Raw genomic sequence first — 11,202 nt, 5'->3', positions numbered from 1 at the left:
ATATAAATCATTAATTTAAAAAGCACCTTTCTTATTCTGTAAACTGTATTTTTAATAAACTCCATATTTAAGTGACATATATAAAGTTGCCAAATTAGAATTTGAAAAGCAAATTTTTCATCAAATATCCAACAATTATTCCAACAATTCCCCCATCAAATGGTAGCCATTGGGGTGACTTGTGTCTCAATAAGTTAAAAATTTTTTTCTTCCACTAACATTATTTTGATGTTGGTATAATCTCTAAGTTTTGCAAAACTAAAATTTTAATTACATTAAATTTTTTCTAGGTCATTTAACAGTGCCGATTTTTAAATAACTTCAGTGGACCTATGAAAACATTTTGACTATTGTATTTAATTAATCCACACCTAATTCTTCAGGTCTTCTGGGAGGTCTTCAGGTCTCTTGGGCAGTTGCTGAGATTAGAATTACAGTTTTGTTGCTCAAGTTTTATATAATTTTCCTATACCTCATTTTTCTAATGTGTAAAATGGGTCAATGGTTCTTAGTATTCTATTTCAGTGAGTGATATATGAGAATGATGCCTGGCATAGAGCAAGTAGATAGATATTAGTTTTCATTTTTCTTAATAGTATTAATAAAGTTAGTGTCCCCTTGGTAAATGATTGGCAGATGTTTATCAAAATCCTTCCATTAAGTGGAGTTGAACCTATATCCTGGGCATCTTATACCCTCAAACTGTCACCAGACCCACCTGTCCCCTGGGCCACTCTTCACAAGAGCACCTGAAGTGCCAGGAGAGGCCACTGGTCTGGAGAGAGCCTGTGGTGGCCTCTTGCTGGGCTATCCCAGCCAGTACCCTGAAGGCCAGATAAGGGTGACTTTGACCAGTGATGGCTACACTTAACCTTGAAAACCAAGAGGCTCTGTTCTTCACGCTTATGTCCAGTTGTTTCAGGAGACAGGGAATCGGAGGGTGGAGAGATCAGATGGCAAGTGGAAGCCTGCCTTACTCCCACCACACATACCCTCTCGGTTCCGGGTTCCCAGACTATGAGTGGATAGGGGTGGGTGCTACCAGGAGAATGGAATCAAAATAGCCATCAGTCACTGCTAGAACAAGGTCCTAAAGCCCCTGCTACATTGGCAATAGTCCTTTGGTTGCTGGATCGTGAGGAAGCCAGAGGAGGAGGAGTTGTTTGGCTTTGGCTACTGTCACCTGTCCTGTACTTCCTCAAACAGGGTGTCTGAAGTTCCCATTCTCACCTACAGTGGGACGGGGTTAGAAGGTGACCATGAAACTTTCTTAGTTCAGCGTGTGATCAGTTGCAAACAGCAGACATTTCTTTTCCTCTAAATTTGTACTTGTTTTGGCTCCTATAGACCCATGTGGAATATCATTTTCCATTAACTTCCAACTAAGACCTCCATTTTCCCCATCCCTCAAAACCCATGTGTTTTACATTTAAAAAGTCAGTTATATTTCTACATGCTAACAATAAACTATCTAGAGGAAGAATCCAGAAAATAATTCCATCAAAAACAACAATAAAACTTAAGAATAAGTTTAACCAAGTAGGCGAAAGACCTGTTCATTGAAAACTACAAGACATTAATGCCAGAGATTAAAGAAGATACAAATAAATAGAAAAATACCTTCTGTTCTTGAATTGCAAGAATTAATATTGTGAAAAATGTCGATACTACCCAAAGCAATCTACAAAGTCCATGCAATCCCAATCAAAATTTCAGTGGTATTTTTTCACTGGAATAGAAAAAACAATCCTAAAATTTGTATGGAACCACGTAAGACTCCACATAGCCAAAGAAATCCTGAGAAAGAACAAAGCTAGATTCTTCCAAAGACAGAAAGAACAAAGCTGGATTCTTCCAAAGATAGTGGCAGAGAAAATGGAAGTTACACTCATCACTTCCCAGGACCAAATCAAAATTATAACTAAATTATAGAACAATCAACCTGAATAAACCAACTGAAGACTAACTGGAGTATTATAATCAAGAATTTACAGAAGAAGCCACATGGAGATTAGCAGGAAGGATGGAGACATGGAACAGGCTGGCCCTGCACCTATGTGGGAAGGTTGGGAATCTGAATGAATACCTCAGCTGCAAAGGTCCCTCCCAAGGAGTGTGGTGTCTCAACCCCATGCCAGTTACCCAGCTCAGAGCATGAGAACCAGGAGGAGCCCACATAACATCTGGATGTGAAAATCAGTGTGGATTCTGTCCACCAGGATGAGACAGTACTCTTCTAGGAACCCAGTGCCCCCTGAAAGGGCCAAGACACAGAATCTCATTCTCAGCCACTTACCCTTTTTATTAGAAAGAAGGCAACTCAGAGAGGACTGGAGTCACGCAGAGAAAGATTGGGTTGTGTGTTTCTGAGGAGAGGGTTGGAGGAACAACCGTTTAGATCACTATGTTAAGGCCCTCTCCCACGCCTCCTACAGACATCATCTCTCCTGGGTTGAGCACTACCACCCATAGGGCACTGTCCTAGAGAAATGCACTAACCCTATCTTCCCAACTCCCTGCTGCTTCACCCGGCTGAGCTTGAGCCCCGTGGAAGTGTCTGTTTGCTGTGGCCAGAGCCCATGATGCAGACTTTCTTGGAGAGCTTTGAGGAGGACTGGGCAGTTTTAACGGGTGTCAGAGATAGGCACCAGCAGAGACTAATTTGTGTGGCTCTGGGCTAGGGGCCATTCCCCCTCCCACCTCTCTGTGGAGATCATCCCCACACAGGAGTTACACTAGTCCTACCCTCCCACTCCTGGTGGCCCTACTCTGCTGAGCTTGTGACCTGAACAGCATTCTGCTGGCTGTGGCCATTCGGAGCCTGCAATACAGACTTCCTGGGAGAGCTCTGGAGGAGGTTTGGGCAGACTCAGGATGTTGGGTATAAGCACAGGGAGAGACTGAACTGTGAGGCTCCTGGGTAAGGGCCAATTTTCCCACAACACACCTGACCAGAGTAGTCTCCACATGAAAGATCTACTAGGCACACCCTCTCCAACCCTTGGTGGCCCCTTACTGCAAACTTATACCCTGCAGAGGAGACTGCTGGCTGCAGTCAACCTGGGGCTACTATGCAGACATTTTTGGAAAGCTCTCAAGGGGGTCCAGGCAGACTCCAGGGGTGGCCAAGCATCCCACAGGTGGAGGCGAATCTCAGAGTGCCATGGGCCTTTAGCTGACCTGCCTCTAGACTTGGTGGGAGCTATCCTTGGTCCACAGTTCGGCTCCTCTCTCTGTACCCTGGACCAGCAGAGGAAACCACAAACTGTGGATCATTTTGTAGCACCAACTGGGTAGCCCAGGGCTGACCACATGTAGTGCCTGATATTGACCTATGTTGGAGTCCCTTCCATGAGGCCCCAGAATGAACAAGGCCCATGGTGGTCTTATGATTACATCAGAGCTTGACCAAACAGGCTCCACAAGCAGCACTTCCAAAGGGAGAACAGATCCCGTTGGGATGAAGTTTGCTTTGTGCAGCAGCTCATACACTGTAGTTGGGGTCAGTGCTCATTCTCAGCCAGTCTGAAAACTGACCACAACCATGACAGGCAACAGCAATCCTGGCTCAACTAAAAATGAGAAGGCTCACATAACCCACATGAGGGACATTCCTGAAGCATCCAGCTTAGGTGATCAGGGACACTGTGCCACTGAGCCTCACAAGACACCTACTACATAAGGCCACAGTATCAAGACTCTGAGACATGGCAGATCTAATATACAGAGACAAATACAGAGATGCAGCCAAAATGGGGAGACAAAGCATGGCCCAGAGGAAAGAAGAGGATAAATACCCAGAAAAAGAACTAAACGAAATGGAGGCAAGCAATCTATCACATGTAAGGTTCGAAACAATGTTCATAAGGATGCTTAGGGAACTTGGGGGAAAAGTAGACGAACGCAGTGAGAACTTAAACAAAGAGATAATAAGCATAAAAAAACATGGGAACTGTAAAAAAAACTAGTCAGAAATGAAGAATAGACTATCTGAAAGGAAGAATACACTAAAAGAAATAAATGGCAGGTTGGATGAAGCACAGGATCAAATAAGCAATATAAATAAAAGAATGTAGAAGATAACACCCAATTAAAGCAGAAAAAAATAATTTTTTAGAAATGAGAATAGTTTAAGGGACTTCTAGGACAACATCAGTCATAACATCTCCATCACAGGTGTACCAGAAAGAGAAGAGAGAACAGAATGAAAACCTAACTGAAGAAATAAAAACTAAAAATTTCCCTAATCTGGTGATCACAGCAATCAGACAAGAAGAATAAATAAAAGATATCCAAATTGGAAAGGAAGAAGTAAAACTCATTATATAATACCCTGGAGAACCCTACAGAGTCCATGAAAAAGAACAACAACAAACAAAACTAGAACTAATAAATGAATTCAGTAAAGTAGCAGTATACAAAATAAGTATTCAGAAATCAGTTTCAATGTTATACACCAATAATGAGCTATCAGAAAGGAACTATAGAAAAACAACACCATTTATGGTTGCTGCAAAAAATACCTAGGAACAAATTTAACCAAGAAGATAAAAGTTCTGTACCTGGAAAATTATAAGACACTGAAGAAAGAAATAGAAAAAAATACAAATAAATGGACACATATACCATACTCATGGATAGGAAGAGTTTACATCATTAAAATATCCATACTGCCCAAAGCAATCTAAAGATTCAATGCAATTTTTATGAAAATATCAATGGTTTATTTCACAGAACTAGAGGAAATGACCCAGAAATTTATATTGAACCACAAAAGACCCTGACTAGCTACAGCAGCCTTGAGAAAAAAGAACTAAATTGGAGGAATCATGCTACCTGATGTCAAGCTATAGTACAAGACCACAGTAATCAAAACAGCCTGGTACTGGCATAAAAACAGACATATAAATCAATGGAAAGAATAGATATCCCCCAAATAAACCCACATCTGTATGTTCAATTAATACAGGGTGGGGCAAAAGTAGGTTTACAGTTGTTTGTACAGAAAATAATACAATAATTAATAGATAATAACACAAGAATAAACTCTGTTTTGTGTAATCACAACTGTATACCTACTTCTGCCCCATCTTGTATTGAACAAATAAGGCAACAACACACAATGGGGGAAAGAAAGTCTACTCACAAACAGTGCTGGGAAAATTGGATAGATGCATTTAGAAAAGTGAAACTAGACCACCTCCTCACACCATGCACAGGAATAAACTCAAAATGAATTGAAGGTTTAAATGTAAGACTCAAAACCATAAAAAACTCGGAAGAAAATTTGGTCAGTAAAATTTCAGGCATTTCTCATAGCAATACTTTTCTTGATATATCTCCTCAGGCAAAGGAAGCAAAAGAAAAAATAAATGAATACATTAAATTAAGAAGTTTCTGCACATAAAAGGAAACTGTCAACAAAATGAAAAGGCAACCCACTGAACGAGAGGCCATATTTGCCAATGATACAGTCAATACGAGGTTAATATCCAAAATTTATAGTACTCAAAACCAAACCCCCCCCAAACAATCCAATTAAAAAATACTCAGAGGACCTGAATACACATTTCCCCAAATGGCCAACAAACATTAAAAAAATGCTCAACATCACAAATCAGAGAAATGCATATTAAAACCTCGATAAGATACCACCTCACACCTGACAGAATCATTACCATCATCAGTAAATCAAGAAACAAGCATTGGAGAAAATGTGGAGAAAAGGAAACCCTCGTTCACTATTGGTGGGAATGCAGGTTGCTGCAGCCACTGTGGAAAAGAGTAGGGAACTCTCTCAAAAATCTTTAAATGGAACTGTCTTATGACCCAGTGATTTGACCTCTGGGTATATATTTGAAGAAACCCCAAACACTAATTTGATGGATATGTGCAGCCCTAGGTTCACTGCAGGATTATTAACAATAGCCAAAATATGGAAGCAACTCAAATGCCCATCAATAGATGAGTGGATAAAAAAGCAGTGGTACGTATATACAATGGAATGTTACTGAGCCACAAAAAAGAATGAAATTGTACCACTATGACAGTATACATGGACCTTACCAATGAGACAGTATGGATAGACCTAGAGGGTAATATGCTAAATGAAATAAATCACAGAAAGACAAATACCATATGACTCCACTTATATGTGGAATCTAAAGATTAGAACAAACAAGCAAACAAAATTGAAACAGACTCATTGATACAGATAGTAGACTGATGGTAGCCAGAGAGGAGGTGAGTTGGAGAGCTGGGTGAAAAAGGTGAAGGGACTGAGAGATACAAATTGGTAGTTACTACATCGTCACTGAGATATAAAGTACCAAATGGGAACATAGTCAATCCTATTGTAATAATTATGTATGGTGCCAGGTGGGTACTGGAAGTATCAGTGGGAACCCTTTGTAAAGTATATGATTTCCTATCCACCACACTGTATGCCTGAAACTAACAAAAAATAACATTGAATATAATTTATAATTGAAAAATAAAAGAACAAAGCTAGAGGCATTACACTTACTGAGTTCAAGTTACATTACAATGCTATCAAACAGTATGATACTGGTATTAAAAACAGGCACAGGGATCAGTGAAACAGAATAGGGAGCCCAGATATAACCCCCCTGCACTGTGGCCAAGTAATTTTTAACAAAGGTATCAAGAATATGCAATGGGGAAAGGACAATCTCTTCAATAAATGATGATGGGAAAACTGGACAACCACATGCAAAAAAAAAAAAAAAAGAAAGAAAGAAACTGAACCCTATCTTATTCCACTCACAAAAACTAGCTCAAAATAGATCCAAGATTTAAATGGAAGATCTGAGACCATAAACTCTTACGAGAAAACACAGAGAAGAAGACCCACACCAGTCTTGGCAGTGAATTCTTGGATAAGTCACCCAAAGCGCAGGCAACAAAAACTAAAACAGACAAGTGGGACCGCATTGAACCAAAGAGCTTCTTCACTGGGAAGGAGACAGCAATGAATTGAAAAGACGACCTACAGAAGGGGGGAAAATATTCTTTTTCTTCCAGCTTGAAGTTTCAGTTTTAAACTTCATAATATTGACAATGCTTTCTTCAACTTTACATACACCTCCTAAATAATATGCCTCCTAGGAAAGCGTGTTTCTTTGACTGAAGATGATTCTTGCAGAAACCATTCTCCAATGATGTAATGTAAGAGCAAGTTATCTTTTATTGTTTGACAGCTGCATATGTTAATCTTGCTTTCCAATGAAACTCCTTCATCATGTCATAGGTTATGGTTAAAGTCTCTCCTTATTCTGTATCTTGTGATGCACTGTCAGAGAAAAGAGCAGGATCTTCTACCAACCCCGGTCAGAGTCCATCCTGAGCGTTCTAGTGATCTGTCGCTCTGGTTTTGTGGCGCTCCCCACTGCATTCTCCGGTCCTTCCGACAGCACTTCATCCATAAAGTTCGTGCCTCGATCCATAATACAGAGTCAGACGAAGCAGAAGTTTCTAAGGTAAAAGTGTCCTACTTATGGAGATCTCTACGCTGTGCAGGAATAGTTTCTGTGGCATCTGAGTGCGAGTACAGTACAGTAAAACATTCCCACAGCTTTGCTCATTCCCTTGGTCCCGTGTTCTTAGTGGGACTTAACTTCGTGTTTAGCATAAACTCTCTTGCTTTGTTAAAGGCAGCAGAAAAGTTTGTAAAATGTGTTGTTTAACTATTTAAAACATACCATATTGTATTGTTAAACTAGGAACAGTTAATGCTGGTACTTAATGGAAACTGAAGCAGAGAGAAGTTAAGTAAACTCTTAACTAGTAGAATTAAATCCAAATGCAGCCAATTGGCTCCCAAGTTCTTTCCCTGAAGGATTCACATACTTTGTCAAAATGTAAAAATTCAACTTGAAAATTTATATCGACTTACAGTGGAAAACTAAATTTGAATGAGTTAAGAATTAATGCAGCCTATTTGTGTACAATTCAACAATATTTATTACACCGAATTGGACATTCACAGAGAAAATCATGCCTCTATCTTATCACTCACACTTGAAAATTTACAGCATATATGTCATGATTATTTCCAACTCTTCAGGGAATTTTAGAAAATTGCAGCTCAAATATTAGAATGAAGGATAACAAGCACAGCCAAGACTAAAACTACATTCTACATTAAAAAAAAAATGTACAAATGTTGATCCCACAAATCCTTTGGTGGAAAACATAAATGTTAAAATTCTCGTCAGTGGTGCAGGTGGGGGTCACAGGCCAGGGTGGCAGAGCCCTGTCTGGGTGCCACCTGGCGCACCCGCAGGGGAGCCACGGGGCTGATTGACACTGCGCGCTCAGCTGTCCCAAGTCAACAGGATCGCCGAGGGGCGCGCTGCGTACTCTGCGTGAAGTTCTACGAAGACCTGATGTGAGGATGCCACAAAGGGGGCTATGTTAGTGTCCTAAAATTGAAGAAAAAGAAGGAACAAGTTACATTTTTCATAAATTTGAACATTAAAAAAATGTTAGCATAGTAAAAAAGTACCACATAAAGCAATCCAAATATATAGTAAACTGTCGCATGTGTCTGGAAGTGATCTTGCTAAGAATTAATGTACGTACTTTATATCGGACTACTGCTGCAGTCAGGGGCTGAATGGAAATGGGGCATTGCAGACACGGAGTTCCCATCTCTGGGGTTGAAGAGCAGTGGAAGTGTTTTACATTTGGTTGTAGTGACGGTAGCTACACAACTTTCAATCTACTAACTGCTGAATTATATACTGCATAATCATGAGTTATAGCTCAGTAAAATTGTCCTTAAAAATGGAATTTCCAATTCAAGTTCTCACTAATTTTTTAATTTTCCTGAAAAATACTTACCATGTTTTGCCATGTATAATTCACACTCGTGCTTTTGTGCATATTATACATGGATCATTATACCTATAGTATGTAGTCATTATACCCACGTATAATGTGCATCCTTATTTTCCTCTCAAAAATTTGGGCAAAAAAGTGCACATTATATGTGGCAAAATACAGTATTTATATTTGCAACTAAAACAATCATAGGAGTAAAGTATATTGTTCTCTCCCCTTAATATCCACAGTTTTCTTTGAGGATTTATTTTCATTTTCTGTGGAACAATGTGTATTTGGGGTTGGGGCTAGTAAATGGATCTCAGCTTTCTTTCCTTTTCTAACCCCTCACTTAACAAATATTTACCAAGAGACTTCCATGTTGCAGGCGTTATTTCCAGCACTGTGGGTATAAAAAATGAACCACACCGTTACAAGGCCTTGCTCTCATGAACCTCCACTCTAATGGGAGCAGGCAAACTATGAACCAACTGAGTCGGTGAACTACGGAGCAGGCCAAGGTGCCCCGGAGCCGGCAGTCCGGGGCCTGCCCCTCTGCTCTGCTGGCCTCACGGCAGCACTCCTCACCAAGTGCCATCGAAAGACAGACATTTCCCAGACAGCAGATTATCCAAGTGAGTGCAGCACAGAGAATTTTTTTCAAAGAGCTATAGCAAGGTATAGACAATATCATATACTCTTACATGCGTGCAGCTTTTTCTTTCCATTTTAATCTGCTCCCAGATTTCCACTATTTTACACTGACTGACAAGTGTGCACGGTTAATCAACATTTTTAAAAATATTCTATTTATTTTTAGAGAGAGGGGAAGGGAAGGAGAAAGAGTGGGAGAGAAACATCAATGTGTAATTGACTCTCATGTGTCCCCTAGTAGGGACCTGGCCTGCAACCCAGGAATGTGCCCTGGGAATCAAACCTGTGACCCTTTGCTTCACAGGCCCATGCTTAATCCAGTGAGCTACACCAGCCAGGGCAGTTAACCAAAGTTTTAAAGCCTCCTTTGATTTTCCCAATTTTTCCTGTTATTCTTTCATGTTTAAATTCTAGAACTGAGAGTGACACAGGATTTCTCCGTGACCAACGACAGTTGTTTTCTCATACAAGCAATATCTTCAAATCATCATATGATTGCTAACCTAAAGAGTGATTTTTACCTCCACTTTGGAAGTAAACTGATTTTATTGGTCTTGGAATGCTAAAGAAATCAGTGGTGTCCTTAATTTTAAAAGAAAACAATTACTCTTAAAATGATGCCCACATTTATCAAAAAAATGTAAAACTGGTAAAATATTGCCAAAACCCACAGTTTCAAAAAACTGACATATCTAGTTGTAGACTCTGATTTAATGTAACACTGGTTTAAATGGCAGTTACGTTCTCTCAGCGCCTCAGTTTTCTTTTATTGGAAAAGTCCAGGTTATCGCTGTTCTTTCCTCATCACAGAACTGCCACTGTGGGAAGCAGAGGGGGTTGTATGTTTGAAAGTCACTGAAAACAAAACAAACCTAAACAAAAAAAGCCATGTGGATATAAATTAATGGTGCTAAAATGGCCTCTTTCCCTTCTTTTTGAAATGTTTGCAAACTTCAACTAACTATCACAGACCCAGTCAGTTTCTAAATCTTGAATGTGGAACATTGACTTGTCTTTTCTGTGATTCCCCATGAACAACGGTGGTTCAGAATCTAAGGGCCAGGTGACTGAAATTGCTCCCCAGGTAATTAACTCTGTCTATAAGAACAGAGCTACCCAGCAGGGGTGTCAAACTCATTTTTACCAGGGGCCACATAATCCTCACAGTTGCCTTTAAAGGTCTGTGAAGCTGAAGTAAGTGAACCGCGATATAAGGAGGGAAAACTGTATAGGTAATTCCAATCCACAATTGAGCTTGGTAACTGTGTTACCAGTAACTTAATGCAATGTCCACTAGGTGGCACTCGTGCTCCCCAAAAGAGAAAAATCAGAAAAGTGTACGGAATATGTAAAACTACATTGTGCTTTGTACTTACTTCACCTGTGTCTGCCTTTAAAGGTATAAACTATGTTACTTTCATTATTCAAATATGATAAGCGGGAATTTTAAAATCTTGCTTTACTCACTGTGCCACAATACGGTCCGGAGAATGGAGAATTAACATCTGGTCCATCATAGAGTATAAGGTAGTTGTGGACACAGTCTCCTGGGTCGTCAATGCTGACGAAGTTAAAGCTGACTGTGATGTGTCTTCCAGCAGGAGCGATGACGGCCCATTCGCAGTGAGTGTTGTTAGGGTAAGTGCCAGGATAGCCAGGGCTGGTGAAGGAGCCGCTGTCTCCATAAAGAGGACCACCACAGCC

The 11,202-nt window shown here is 40.1% G+C and overlaps 1 protein-coding gene across 1 annotated transcript in view; it reads right to left on the bottom strand.

Annotated features, from left to right (window-relative positions):
- Positions 1–7,187: 7,187 nt before the first annotated feature.
- The window catches only part of CUBN (cubilin), a 263,178-nt gene continuing 259,163 nt past the window's right edge, over positions 7,188–11,202 (bottom strand). The window contains exons 66-67 of the mRNA XM_053665793.1: positions 10,966–11,201; positions 7,188–8,444 (exon numbers count right to left, since the gene is read on the bottom strand). Coding sequence (XP_053521768.1) covers positions 8,337–8,444; positions 10,966–11,201 — 344 coding nt within the window. The 3' untranslated portion in view covers positions 7,188–8,336. The remainder of the gene's footprint in view (positions 8,445–10,965; position 11,202) is intronic.

Source organism: Artibeus jamaicensis, unplaced genomic scaffold (genome assembly GCF_021234435.1).
Source record: "Artibeus jamaicensis isolate MK-2021 breed Jamaican fruit bat unplaced genomic scaffold, CSHL_Jam_final contig_426, whole genome shotgun sequence".
In the NCBI taxonomy this organism is placed as follows: domain Eukaryota; kingdom Metazoa; phylum Chordata; class Mammalia; order Chiroptera; family Phyllostomidae; genus Artibeus; species Artibeus jamaicensis.
The sequence above is the reverse complement of the archived record's forward strand: the minus strand, read 5'-3'. Positions and strand labels throughout refer to the sequence as shown.